Genomic DNA, 15,414 nt, shown 5'->3' with positions numbered 1-15,414 from the left:
AAAAAAAAAAAAAAAAAAAAAAAGCCCAAGTATAATGGCTTCACTGGGAAACTACCTAATATTTGAAGGAGGATTCACCCGATCTTTACACACTCTTCCAAAAATAGAATAAGGAATACTGCCCCATCATTCTATGAGGTCAATATTGCCACAGTATCAAAACAGACAAAGACATCACAAGAAAGAAAACCAAAGAGAAATATCTGTTATTAATAGAGATGCAAAAATTCTCAACAAAATACTAGGAAGTCAAATCCGGCAACATATGAGAAGGATCACCCACTGGGAACAAGTGGAGTTAGTCTCAGGAACACAAGATTGGTTTAACACCAAAGAGAAGTCCATCAATGTGATCTGCCATCTTACTAGATTAATAAAGGAAAACCATGAGATCATTTCCATAGAGGCAGACAGAGCATTTTGCAGAATCCAACATCTTTTCATGATTGGAAAAAAAAAAGTTTAAATAGTAGGAATGGTGGGAGCTTCCTCAGTCTGATACAGAGCATTTGTGAACATTATACTGAGTGATGGAATACTGGAGCTTTCCCTCTGAGATTGGGAACAAAATTAGAATGTCCACTTTGGTTCAACATGTTACTGGAGGTTCTAGCCATAGTAATTGGGCAAGAAAAAAATAAATAAAAGACAATCAGATAGGAAAGGAAAATGTGAACTCTTTCAATTCACAGATGCCATTGTCTTGTAGAAAATTCTAAGGGAATCACACATGAAGGGTATGAAACTGTTCAGACTGAAAAGTGAGTTTGGTAAGGTGGCAGAATGAAAGATCAATATACAAATATCAATGTATTTATATTAGACAGTAGCCATAAGCAATCCAAAAATGAAATAAAAGAAAATAATTCCATGCATAACAGCATCGAAAAGAACAAAATACTGAGGAATAAATCTAACAAGGGGGCTGGGGTTGTGCTCAAGTGGTAGAGCGCTCACCTAGCATATGTGAGGCCCTGGATTTGATCCTCAGCACTGCATTAAAATAAAATAAAGATATTGTGTCCACCTAAAACTAAAAAATAAATATTTATTTATTTTAGGTGGACACAAATATCTTCTTTTTTTTTTTAATTTTTACGTGGTGCTGAGTATCGAACCCAGTGCCTCACGTGTGCTAGGAGAGCGTGCTACCACTTGAGCCACATCCCTAGCCCCGAAGCTTAATGCTTTGAGAAAATAGCTGAATAGTGAATAGAAAATAAATAAAATAAAACCTACCAAATAAAACAAAGCACATTTTAAAAATGGCCACATTTATGTAACTGTATCTGTAGACCTCAGTTTCCTGACTAATATGTAAACTATAAACATACAGTATGCAAATAGTAAACACACATACATTTATACACACACATACAGCATAATAATTATATGTATTTATATACACTACATATTATTTTTAAAAAATTAGAAGGTTAGATTATATATCTTAAAAATTCTTCCAATTTCTTTCTTTTTTATTTGCATTTTACTTGAACCTATATATATATTCTGTGTTCTCTCATCAGAAGAAAGCTAGTTCTCAGCTATGGATTTCAGGCCTCTACCCCTCTGCTTACTGGTGTGGACAGGCAGTGGTGGATGTTAACCTCTTCAATTTAATTCTCCTTTTAATGTATTTAATCATCTGCATAACAAACAAAATGGGCATTTCTGTTACAAGTCAAGGTATATTTGCTATGGTAAGTAACATATTACATAGATTTTTAAGGTAATTAATAATGAATTTTAACATTAAGTTTTCTATAATGATGGTAATTTCATCTTTATTTTACCATAAACCAAAAAAATGCTTGCAAAGTTCATGTGCAACAAAATATCTTTAAAATATTTGTAATGTGATTTTATTTCTTCAGATAATATTTCATTTTTTGATCCTGATATTTTTTTGTATTTCTTCAGGTTGTTGTATCACTTGGTTATTCAGCTTCTCTTATCTTCCTGACATATGTGATATCATTTATTTTTCGTAAGAGGAGAAAAAACAGTGGCCTCTGGTCATTTTGCTTCTATGTTGTAAGTGCACATACATTATTATACATAACATACTAGAGATATATTTATTTCTGAACTGCCAATGTAATATCCCACATAGTCACCTTTGTCTTAAGTAACTTGTCTTAACAATAGAAGTTAAATCTCAAAATCCAAAATGCTCCAAACCCAAACATTTCTGGTCCCAAGAATTTCAGATAAGGGGTACTTAAACCTGCACTTTAAAATTGCACTGTCGAAAGGAGGGCAAAGGTAACTCATGGTATCAAGTTAGTGATGTTCCTAAATAATTTAGTTACAACCCTTTCTAGAGAGTTCATGAAATACTTAATAGAAGTCCTGAAATATAAAATACACTATTGAATGTATAGATACTTCACAATATAGGGCTTCCTGGCAACACTAAAACAAAAACTCATCCTAGTCTCACTTGTTTCTAAATGAAAACTTCAACATAAGTCTAAGACATTAAAACTTACAAATTTACACCTAGAGTTTTGAACTCCAATCTTGTATTTGCTGTGTAGTTTTGAATCCTACCATCTCTTAGTGTCTGACCATCTCTAACATCTCTGAACCCTAGATTTCTCATTTATAAATAGAAGATAACAGTTAGTACATTATAGAGTTATTGTAAGGATTAAAGTAAGTAATTCAGGTTTTATTCATTCCTGGCATTTATGTAATATTCAGTGAACCTAGAAATTAGAATTTTTATTCAAATCGTACATTACTAGATCTAGCAGAAGTTTTAATGCTTAATACATACTTGTTGGCTGATAAATTGACCCTCAAAACAGAAAATTAAAAGGTAATTTTTATCCTCTTCTCCCATTTACCAGTATTCTAAAAGAAAATGAGTCTATTGCTATGAAAATGCAATCTCAGAAAAAGCACTTACTTGGAATTGGGACGAAATGTATTAGGCAGGACAGTGGCAAAGCTTTGTGATAGTCTAGGTGAGAGGCAAAATGGTAAGATGGATTTTTAAAATAACTGCCCATGTAACTTTCAATTTATACAGGATTTACACATTATTATTGTTACCTTAGCTTTAAAAAGCTCATTCCTCTTTTTATCCTGACATCTTTGGTTGAATTGAATACTGGGTCAGGAAGTCTATTTGGTCATTTTAAATATTCCTTTAATCTTCAATCTCTTCATCTATTAGAAATTTTCTTGTGAGACTAATAGTTGGCAAATATTTTCTCCCATTCTATAAACATCTTCTCACTTTGTTGATTGTTCCCTTTGTGGTGCAGAAGTTTCTTCATTTTTTTATGTTTTTATTAATCCTGGATTAATATCCAGAATATATAAGGAACTCAAAAAATTCCACAACAAAATGACAAGTAATCCAATAAAAAATGGACGAATGATATGAACATATACTTCTCTAAAGCATACAAATAGACAACAAAAATCCAAAGAAAGGAAGGAAAGAAAGAAAGAAAAAGGAATGAAAGAGAGAGAAAAGCTCATCATCCATTAGGGGAATGCAAATCAAAACTATTTTATAGGTGGATGAGGTGGCAAATGCCTATAATCCCAGCAGCTGGAGAGTTTCAGGCAGGAGGATATCAAGTTCAAAGCCATCCTGAGCAATTTAGCAAGGCCCTAAGCAAATTAGTGAGACTCTGTCTCAAAATAAAAAGGGATGAGAGGGTGATTCAGTGTTCAAGCACCCCTGGGTTCAATTCCTGATGCAAAAAAAAACCCCAAAAAACAAAACAATGAAATTTTGTTTTTTGCAGCAAAATGAATGAACTTGGAGGGCAGTATGCTAAGTGAAATTATCCAGACACACACACACACACAAAAATGCCATTATGTTCTCTCTCATATGTAGGAGCTAAAAAAATAGTTACTTTGGATGTAGATTAGTGATTACTGGAGGTTGGAAAGGATAAAAAAGGGAAGGCAAATAAAGGCAGTTTGGGTAGCAGGGACCAAAACAGAATAACTTATGGTGTTCCACAGCTCAGTAGGTTGACTAAAGTTCATAACAATCTATTATGTATTTTATTAATATCTAGAAGAGAGGAGTTCAAAGGTTCCAAACATAAGGGGTTCCCCTGATTAGGCAGTACATGCCATATTCATATGTTCAAATACCACCGGGGCTGCGGGTATAGCTCAGTAGTAAAGCACATGCTTAGCATGAGTGAGACCTGGGTCCTGGGTTCAATCCCTAGGACCAATAAAAAAGATGGAAAAGAAAAAGAAAGTCACAATGAACACATTAATATGCGCAATTAATACATATTAACAAAGATAAAATTAAAATTTTCTGTTGGGAAGTTAAAAAATCATGTGTATTCTCATTAACAAAAGCTCCTCCTCCTTTCTTTCTCTGGAAGTGGACACAGTGATGGCATGTAAGTATGTTTGCATATGGTGAAATTCTGATATATGTGATAAGAGCCTTTATGCCTTAATGATTTCTTAAGTGTCTATGGGCTGAGTGTGTTTGATGTAATACATTTGGACTTTCCTTGTAGGTCTTGACTGTCATGCCTTACATCATTTTAGTCAGTGACTTCAACATAACTGTGATCATTGTCAGCATGGTATTACTTCCATCATCTACTTTGGAAGTATTTCTACTTTTCCTGTCAAAGGTAAGAAGTCTTACCATCTGTGTCCTTGATAATGTATATGTAGCCTATGGAAGTGCTTCTCCAAGATCTACAAGGATAGAAAGTGGATTAGTTTGAATTGGAAGTGATATAAAATGACCATGAGGTATTTCTCTGGGATGACTAAAATGTTCTAAACTTGAAGTATGATTCTCCACAGCTTTGTAAACTTACAAACATCCTAGAATTGTGTGCTTAAAATGGGTAAATATTATGGCATGAAAATTGATCCTCATAAAGCTATTAAAAAAAAGCCTTCTTCTATGCACCTTGCAAAAATATATGCCCCATTAAATGCTACTGAAATCTAACATCAGATTTAAAAGAGCTCTCTGGGTCAATGAGTATTCATTATCCACTCTGAGGATAAATTCATGCATCCTACCATCTAGGTATTCAAAAACATGTATCAAACACTATTCTGCTAAGCATTAGGACACCTGATGAACAAGATCCCATAGTCCTTCCTTTCACAGAGTTTAGAGGAGACAAAGATCAACTTCCAGAAAGTGAACACAACAAACTTAAAGGTTACAAAGGAGAAGGGCAGAGGGCCAAGGGAGAACATGCAAAGTTCAGCCAATGTGCTCTGGAAAGTCAGAATTCTTATGGGGACTTGATGTTCCCATACATTCCTAAAGTATAATTAAAAGTTAATGTGTCAGGGAGTGAGGCAGGGAGTAAGCATGTTCTACAGAGGGAAGCAAAGGCATCAAAACAAAAATACTTCTCCATCAACTGAGGGATGTCTGGAGTTCTTGACTGTATACTCAGCCCTTTGCTTAAAGCATTTTGCTTTTAAAATACAAGTAGAAATCAGCAATGGGAAATCCATTAATCTAGATCTATCACATATTAGGAGGAATGAGTTACTCTCTGAATGAATTGACTGATGAAGAAAGAATAACATGATAGTGCTATTTATTATGATGGGAAATGGTCACCATGTAGGGAGAAGGGACCCTGTGAATAGGCTTTTGTGGGACACTATTTTCACGCTGCCTACACCTCTCTCTGCCATGACTTCAGTGGAATTTCAGCAAATGTTTTGGGTTTTAAACCCAGAGTTGTTTTTTTGTTTTGTTTTGTTTTAATTAGAGGAGAGGAGGTTGCCTGCTCATTGAGAAATAGAGACTTGAGTAGGAGGCTTCCCTGTTTCTCTGCTGAGAATTTGTCTCTAATGTACATAGAGGAATTGAGCTTAATGAAGAAATCAGTCAAGTCAACTTGTGAAATTTCATATTATTTAAGTACAAATTATAAAGAAGATGATTTTCACTTAGCCCCCACCCCTTTTTTTTGGCCTTTGCAGAGAGCACAGGAATACCATGAAGAATTTCAAGAATTCAAATTTCACCTGAGTGCTGTTGATCTTCTAGTGTGCCTAATAGTAAGAGGATCTTATTACCTCACCACATACTCTTTTGAATGGCTGTCATTTACTATAACTATATGATCTTGTCTAGGATATACTGGCTCTGAAAGTGTTTCAAATAAAGTCTTAGATAAATCAATTACATTTGGATATAAACTTAAACCTTAGAATTACTTCTTATATGCATGACTAGAGTGTATAAGACCAGAATTCAACATAAAATTAATTTTTGTTTCTCCTGTTTACTGCCTCCACTGTATTTAAGAAAGCTTGTAAAAAAAATACAGATACAATATAAATTAAATCTTTTGAAATTAGATGAAAAGACAAAAGTTGAACAAGAATGAAATAGAAAAATGATTATGTTAGCAATTTCAGGCTGAGAAAAACTACTATTTTTAAATACTCTGTGTCAGACTTCTCTAGGTGTAAAAAAAACATAGACATCCCTGTTCTCAGAGACCTTATATTTGGGTGAAGTAGATAGGTGGTAATCTAATTAAATTATATGTACTGTGTTAGATGGGTGGCCAGGAAAGGCTTGGAGAAGAACATTCCAGGAGATGGCAGGAGTGACCTTTGTTTGTCCCTGGGTCATCTGGGAGGCCAGTGTGGTTTAGGCAGAGCAAGCGAGGGGCAGAGTCATAGGAGAGATAGTCACAGAGGCAGTGGAGTAAGTGTAGAGTTGGGAGAAGGGGCCACACAGAGCAGTCTGGGCCACTCTAAGGACACCAACACTACTTTGAGTGATGGAAGAGTCTGAAGGGTCTTAGGCAATGTGGTACAATCAGACTTACGTATTGAAAAATAGCTCTGGTGACTGGTGAGAAGGGATGTTTAGGTTAAGAGGAGCTGAGAGAGACCAGGTGGGAACATGTTGTAATTATCCAGATGACAAATAATAATGACCCAGGTAGGAATAACACAGTAGGGGTGAGAAGTAGTTGACTTATGAATAATTTTGAAGATGAAGCAGGCAGAATTTACTGACAGACTGAATGTGGGTTGTGAGCAGAACAAAGGAGGCAGGTTCACTGAGACAGATTGTGACTGAATAACTAGGTTTNCTGACACACATCATAGAACTGTAGGGAAGTGTTCTTGTTTTGCAATGTCTTAGGTCAATCTCCTGACAATTAATGTCATCAAAACTCTTCAGGTAGAAATTCATCCTGAGACTTGACCTTCAATTATTTTCTCCTTGTCTTCCAATCCTCTTTCATGTATACACGTCTTCAGCCAAACGTGATTACTCTGTGTTCACAAACTGTCCCACACTTTCTTACCTAAAGTCATGCCCTCCACTTGGAATGCCTTGTGGTTGGTCTATCTCTGCTTACTAAAAGCCTTCCTTCCTCTTTCAAAGTTCAGCTTACTTGCATTATAGCTATAAAGATTTGTGCGCTTTTTTTCCCTGACAGCTTGCATCTATGGCAAGGACTGAGGTCTAATCATATTTATGGTAAGTCTAACCACCACACTCCACATACAACTCACAAAGGGATCTTCTCATTACAGATGCTCATAAAGTATTTACTAAATATTGCCAGAAATTATTTTCTAGTAGTTTCTCATGCCTTCATTATTTCTAACAGGTTTATAAGTCTTTAAAAGTAGGGACAATGTTTTCTTCTTTTCCCTTTGTTTTCTCTATAGTTTCTAATACAAGACTATAAATAGAGGAAGAGTATAAACATTAGCAGAGTGGACTGGTAATAAATTGTGGATTTTTTCATAGTAAAATATAGTATTAAATTAAAATTCATAATCTTATTTTTGCAGTTTAATATTAATGCCAGGGCTGGGCTTGTAGCTCAGTGGTAGAATGCTTATCTAGCACATATGAGACACTGGGTTCAATTCTCAGCACCACATAAAAATAAATAAATGTATTGTGTACACCTACAATTAAAAATATTTTTTAAATATTAGTGCCTTTTTTTTTTGGTACCAGGGAATCAATTCAGGGGTGCTTAACCACTGAGTCACATCTCCAGTCCTTTTTTATATTTTATTTAGAGACAGGGTCTTGCTGAGTTGCTTAAGGCCTTGTTGAGTTGCTGAGGTTGGCTTTGAATTCTCAATCCTCCTGCCTCAGCCTCCTGAACTGCTGGAATTACAGGCATGCACCACCACATCTGGCTGAAACACTGACTTTTGATATGTCTTTGACAAGTGGAGAACCACATGTAACATTTCAATTTTTCTACAGAATCTCCCCACAAATTCAAAATGTTCCACTTAATCCAGAAATACATGTAGATGAAGATGAAGATGAAGATGTTCAAGCAGAAAGAATGAGAGCATCAAGTGCCCTGACCACTTCAAACGTAAATGAGGTAGAAAAGCAAGAAATAAAGCATGTTACTGGAAATACCCAAGAAGTATCCAACTTAGAGTTCCATATCTTGGTTTTCATTTTGAATGTTTGGAGTTTGGTGTGTTTTTAATCCTTAAATATGCAGACACTTTTTTGGAAGATAAAAGAACACAAAACATAATGATTTTATTCTTCTTTTGAGAAAATGAGTTTTGACAATTAGTGCTTGCATTTTAAAACTGAACAAATCTTCTTGAGTTGAATAATTAATGTGAGATTTGTTATAAAATACTAAGTGGAGATTAAGATTTTAAGGGTTAGTCTTTCATTCTGTGAGTTGGAGGTCGTGATGTTTCTATGAGCTTGGCCACTCTCTTCTGGCAAGGTCATTCATATTTTCTCAGTCTATTTAGAAATAGGACACTATTCATGTTAATGAATGCATATTACATTTGTAACAAACATTATGGATTACTCTTTCAAAATATGGTCTTGTCTATGACATAAGTCATGAAAGGTCCTAGCAGGGAGATCATAGCAACACATCATGCTGTTATCTCTTCTAGAATCCAGTCATAATTGCCAGCTGTCTACACAAAGAGTATGCAGGCCAGAGGAAAAGTTGCTTTTCAAAGAGGAAGAAGAAAATAGCAGCAAGAAATATATCTTTCTGTGTGAAAAAAGGTCTGTGATAACCACATTTTTAAATGACACTTGTATTTAGAAATATCCACTGAGCATCTATGCTGTCAGCATTGTTTAATTTGCAAAGGCCTTCATTCACTCATTTATCTGACATACTTTTTAAGTTTCCCAGGGATTATTTTAGGATCTGGAAAAATAATTATGGAGAAAATAGGCAAATATTCTAGCCTAGCAAGTTTTACATCCTACAAAGAATCCATAAATAAAATAACTTACAAAGAAAATTATCAGATATCAAGTAAGTTAATGTGGAAAACTGAAATATTTTAAATGACATGAATGATGTGGAACAGTGTTTGGTTAAGGTCAGGGAAGACATATTAGGGTAGTGACAGTAAAGCCAGATCTGGTGATAAGAAGGTGTGAGTCCATGTGAGCATTAAAAGATCAGAGCACCCAGGTAGAGGAAACTTCAAGGGCAGGGATTCATATCAACACATCAGGAGCATTTGTGTCTCAGAGAGGCCAGTGGGTGCATCTGAGAATAGAAGGGAGGAAATCAAACGATGGGTGGGGCTGGGTGGGATAAGCTTTTAAAAACAGAATATTTTTTATTTGCATTTCTCTAATTCCTAGAGATGATGAACACTTTTTCATATATTTGTTGATCGATTGTATATCCTCTTCTGAGAAGTGTTTGTTCAGGTCCTTGGCCCATTTGTTGATTGGATTATTTTTTTTTTTTTGGTGCTTAGCTTTTTGAGTTCTTTATATACCCTAGAGATTAGTGCTCTATCTGATGTGTAAGGGGTAAAAATTTGCTCCCAAGATGTAGGCTGTCTATTCACCTCACAGATGGTTTCTTTTGCTGAGAAGAAACTTTTTAGTTTGAATCTATCCCATTTATTGATTCTTGATTTTAATTCTTGCACTATAGGAGTCTTATTGAGGAAATCGGGGCCTAATCCCACATGATGAAGATTAGGGCCTACTTTTTCTTCTATTAGACTCAGAATCTCTGGTTTAATTCCTAGGTCCTTGATCCACTTTGAGCTGAGTTTTGTGTCTGGTGAGAGATAGGGGTTTAATTTCATTTTGTTGCATATGGATTTCCAGTTTTCCCAGCACCATTTGTTGAAGAGGCTATCTTTTCTCCAGTGCATGTTTTTGGCACCTTTGTCTAATATAAGATAATTGTAATTTTGTGGGATCGTCTCTGTGTCCTCTATTCTGTACCATTGGTCTACCAGTCTGTTTTGGTGGGTGCCAATACCATGCTGTCTTTGTTACTATTGCTTGTAGTATAGTTTAAGGTCTGATATAGGGATGCCACCTACTTCACTCTTCCTGTTAAGGATTGCTTTAGCTATTCTGGGTCTCTATTCTGGGTCTCAATATTTCCAAATGAATTTCATGATTGCTTTTTCTATTTCTATAGATACTTTTGTGCTTTTGATAGTATGGTTATTTTTATAATATTAATTCTGCCTATCCAAGAGCTAAGATATCATCTCATTCCAGTCAGAATGGCAGTTATTATGAAGACAAACAACAATAAGTGTTGGCGAGGATGTGGGGAAAAAGGTACACTATATATTGCCGGTGGGACTGCAAATTGGTGCAGCCGATATGGAAAGCAGTATGGAGATTCCTTGGAAATCTGGGAGTAGAAACACCATTTGACTCAGCTATCACTGTCCTTGATCTATACACAAAGGACTTAAAAACAGCATACTATAGGGACACAGCCACATCAATGTTTATAGCAGCACAATTCACAATAGCTAAACTATGGAACCAACCTAGATGCTCTTCAATAGATGAATGGATAAAAAAAATGTGGCATATATACACAATGGAATATTACTCAGCAATAAAAGATAATAAAACCATGGCATTTGCAGGTAAATGGAGGCGTTGGAGAAGATAATACTAAGTGACGTTAGCCAATCCCCCCAAAACAGATGCCAAATGTTTTCTCTGCTACAAGGAGGCTGATTCATAGTGGGGTAGGGAGGGATAGAAGAACTCTAGATAGAGCAGAGGGGTGAGAGGTGAAGGGAGGAGGCAGGGGTTAACAAGGATGGTGGAATGTGATGGACATCATTATCCAAAGTACATGTATGAAGACATGAATTGAACATACTTTAATACAAATAGAGATATGAAAACTTGTTCTGTATATGTGTAATAAGAATTTTAATGCACTCTGCTGTCATTTATTTTTTAAAAATCAATTTAAAATTTAAAAATATGAAAAAAAAGAAATTCATATTTCATTCCAAGTTAAGGACTACAATTGGAGTACTTTTAGCAGGCCTGTGTCATTGTTTAATTTATATTTTGAGAATACACATGCTGGCTACTACTGTTCCTGAATTTGAGTAGGGGGCAATTTATATCTGCTTGGATGAATGGTCATAGTAGTTTGGGCATGGGTGATTGGATTTGGGATGAAGTGTCCCTGACTTCCCAGGTATAAGAATCATTTATGTCTGTACTACTATAGAAAACAATTTGGGTACATTTTTAATGGAAATAGGAAGTCTCAGTGAATGAAGATAAATGTATTGACATCAACTTCATACACTTTTTGCTAATATTTTATATAATCACAAGAATTAATGTTTTGGCAACATTGATTACGTATGTATTACAAATTATAAAATGATACCGTCAGTTGCACAGATGTGATTACATTGAAGAAACAGGTTTATTGCACAGATGTGATTACATTGAAGAAACAGGTTTATGTAAACTGTGAATTCACCTCCACTATTAATAATCTGATTCTTTTTTGCAGGTGAAGTTTTGGGATTGCTAGGACCCAATGGTGCTGGTAAAAGTTCTTCTATTAGGATGATAGCTGGGATCACAAAGCCAACAGGAGGACAGGTACTGAGAAGCAAAGAAATGCCTTCTAATCCCAGCACAGAAATTTCATGATCAATATAGGTTATATCATTGTAAGTCTGTAGTTTTTGTATTTTAGATATTTTTATTTTTTCTCTTTTATTACTTTTACCAGGCATTTAAAGGTTTATGAAAGAAGTTGGGATGTCCCCAGAAACCAAGTACCTTTTCTTCATCACAATATCTTGGAAACCCCTGAAGCTTATTATGTCTCCCAGCCCCCTACATGTCAGAATGTAATTTTATATTAATAGAGTACATGCTTTCTGTAATAAATATGAAGCAATTTCTAGGGCATTCCTTTGATGATCTGACAGTTTAGGCATTTTTTAGCTATGTGTCAGTTTTTTGATTACTTGTACCACTGGAGAAAAGGCTACATGTTTTTAAAACTGTTTTACCTTTGTAGGTGGAACTGAGAGTTGGGGAATGCAAGTCATTTCTGGGTCAGCAGGGAGATGGCATGGTCAAGTTCCTGGGGTACTGTCCTCAGGAGAATGTGCTGTGGCCCACCCTGACAATGAAGGAACACCTGGAGGTGTATGCCACTGTGAAAGGGCTGCAGAAAGAGGACGCTGCCATTGTGATTTCACGGTACAGAGAGGACCTGCGATTCCTTTTTGCCAAGAGGCAGGGAAGCTGTATCATTGATGATGAACTCACCAATAAAGAGTGGAGAGTGAGAAGGCATTTACACCTTTTCAGAGCATTGGTGGTAGAACAGGGATGAAGGACAAGACGTGGTTTCCTGCATCCCTGAAAGAGGAAATTTTTAAAAATGATTATATAAATTATTGCCAAGGAATAAGTTAATGAAATCATGCATAACCATTCATTTGAGTCTTTCTAATAAAAAACTGGAAACTGAATAAACATCCATTTTCAGTTTCTCATTCAGATTTCTAGAATTCTAGTTTTTCTTTAAAACTTTTTTTATAAGGTGAAAAATATTATGTTCCAAAATGAAGAGGTTTTTTCTTTATCATGACTTTGAGTTTGGGGCATGACTTAGCATTTTGAGAATAGTGTTTCCATGAGTTCCTTCAGTTCTGTTAGGATTATAGGCTTGCATTTTCCAGAAATTCTTGCTTGACCTCATATGCTTATCCTGTTTTCTATCAGACTAGTGAATGCTTTCAACCTGTATGAGCAGCTAAATGTTCCAGTGCAGAAATTAGCATCAGGAACCACCAAAAAGGTACATGTGATATTTGATGTTCTTCTCAGGGCTTGCATGGCATGAAGCCAAACAGGGGTGTTTCTCTGCATTGCAGCTATGTTTTGTGCTGAGCATCCTGGGAAATTCACCCATCTTGCTTCTGGATGAACCCTCTACAGGCATAGATCCAACAGGGCAGCAACAGATTTGGTGAGCATTATCGTAAGCCTCAGAGCCATGAGTATAAATGTTGTGTGAAGTTGTGCTTATAAACTGATCTTGGAAATCATCCCCTCAAATCTGTTGGTTTCTGATTCAGTGGAGATTGTGTCCTAATCTGCTGCTATAGTTTGGATCTTGAATGTCCCCTAATGGTCCCTGAAGGCTTGGTCCCCAACCTATAGTGCTATTGAGTGGTGTGACCTAGTGGAAGAAAGTTTGGTCATTGGAGGCATGCCCTTGGATGGGATACTGGGATGCTGGCCTCTCCTGTCTTCTTCCTTCCCAGCCAGCTTGAAGTGATCAACTTTTCTCTATCACATGCTGCCATGTGATCCATGATGTTCCACCCTGCCTCAGGACCCAAAGCAACAGAGCCAACTGATCATGGACTGAAACTTCTGAAACTGAGCCAAAATAAACTTGTCTTCCTTTTAATTTTATTTTCCTAGGTATTTTTCACAGTAACGGAAAGATCATGTGTTAGTTATTCAACAGCTATCATTATAATAAATACCTGAGAGAATCACCTTTGAAGAGAAGAGATTTATTTAGCTCATCTCTTTGGAAGTTCAATGCATGATCACTTGGCCCCATTGCTTTGTGCCTGTGTCAAGGCAGCGCGTCATGGTGGCAACGTGTGACAGAGCAAAACTGCTCACCTCACAAGCCAGGGCAAAGAAAGCAAGAAAGCAAGAAGGGAGCTGAGGTTCCACAATCTCCTTAGGAAGACAAGCCCCAAAGGACACAAAGACTCCCACTAGCCACCCCACCTCTTAAAGGTCCCACCTCCTCCCAGTGGCACCACCCTAGGCATCAAGCCTTTAACCTATGGACCTTTGGGGACATTCAAGATTCAAACCATAGCAAAGATAATTCATATTATTGAGCAAAAAAAAAAAAGTTTGCAAATATGTGATCCTAATCTGCATCATATTCTTATAGTTTTCAGGCTTAAAAATGATCCTAAATATTTTGTTGGAGTTTTGGAGTTTGGGGTTTTTTAATTTGGAATATATTTTAATTGTGCCTTTAAATTTTTGAGATTATCTTTTTCCTTTATCTCCTTCTACTCTCTTTTCCTAGAGACTGTTAATTTACTGACATCATTTCCTTTCTTCCCCCTTTTTAAAAAATACTTTTTAGTTGTTGAAGGACCTTTATTTTATTTACTTATTTATATGTGGTGCTGAGAATCGAACTCAGTGCCTCACACATACGAGGCAAACACTCTACAGCTGAGCTGAAACTCCAGCCCCTCCTTTCTTCCCTTTTTAATTTATAAAATTGTTTATTCAATTTTCCAGTCTTTTCTTCTTCTTACTTTATTTTCTATGAGTTACTCTCTGGATTAATAAAACCTTCAGTAGAGTTTCATATTTGTGACAATCCAAAATTTTTCAAACTTTAAAAAATCCTCTATTATGGAAAATTTATGCAAATGTACATAAAATGATTTACAAATCTGCTGTATCCATCACTGAGTTTCAGTAGTTAACAATATCAGGCCATCTTGATATTTAACTAACACATTCACCTACTTCCTTTCCCTATCCTTCAATTATTTTGAATGAAATATGAGGCAGCTTATCCTTTTTTTTATAAATATTTCATTTAGTATCTTCAAAAGATAAAGAGAATTACTTAAATTATTTAATAATTTAATACTAAATAATAATTCTTAAATTATTTAATAATTTAATAATAAATAATAATTATTAAATTATTTTAAAAAGGTATAACAACACCATTAGCATATCTAAAAATATTAAAAACTTTTATTTAGGTTATCAAAACATAGTATTCACTTTTCCCTGATATTTTTTAATTAGGATATTTTAAAATTAGATTTAAAAACCTATCTATGGGGGCCTGCGACCCACCAGAAGAAGAGGAGCAGCGGCCTGCTGAGAGGCAGAGCCGCCACCTCCCCCTGTGCCGGCAAGGTAGACGGAACTGTGACCACCCACAGAGCAGGCCCAGCGGCCTGCTGAGGGGCAGAGCCGCCCCCCACCCCCGCGCCTGCCAGGTAGGCAGAACTGTGACCACCGACAGAAAAGGCCCAGTGGCCCGCGGAGGGACAGAGCTTCCAATCACTCCTGCAAGGTAGGCGGGCCTGCGACCCACC

At 36.0% G+C, this 15,414-nt stretch overlaps 1 protein-coding gene across 1 annotated transcript in view; it reads left to right on the top strand.

Moving 5' to 3' along the window:
• LOC107158313 (ATP-binding cassette sub-family A member 6-like) overlaps window positions 1-15,414 on the top strand; it is a 55,070-nt gene that overhangs the window by 30,029 nt on the left and 9,627 nt on the right. The window contains exons 19-28 of the mRNA XM_048798208.1: window positions 1,530-1,703; window positions 1,924-2,037; window positions 4,518-4,637; window positions 5,968-6,108; window positions 8,076-8,369; window positions 8,917-9,034; window positions 11,799-11,890; window positions 12,318-12,502; window positions 13,031-13,106; window positions 13,183-13,277. Coding sequence (XP_048654165.1) covers window positions 1,530-1,703; window positions 1,924-2,037; window positions 4,518-4,637; window positions 5,968-6,108; window positions 8,076-8,369; window positions 8,917-9,034; window positions 11,799-11,890; window positions 12,318-12,502; window positions 13,031-13,106; window positions 13,183-13,277 — 1,409 coding nt within the window. The remainder of the gene's footprint in view (window positions 1-1,529; window positions 1,704-1,923; window positions 2,038-4,517; window positions 4,638-5,967; window positions 6,109-8,075; window positions 8,370-8,916; window positions 9,035-11,798; window positions 11,891-12,317; window positions 12,503-13,030; window positions 13,107-13,182; window positions 13,278-15,414) is intronic.

This window comes from Marmota marmota, unplaced genomic scaffold, assembly GCF_001458135.2.
Source record: "Marmota marmota marmota unplaced genomic scaffold, marMar, whole genome shotgun sequence".
Classification (NCBI taxonomy): Eukaryota; Metazoa; Chordata; class Mammalia; order Rodentia; family Sciuridae; genus Marmota; species Marmota marmota.
The sequence above is the reverse complement of the archived record's forward strand: the minus strand, read 5'-3'. Positions and strand labels throughout refer to the sequence as shown.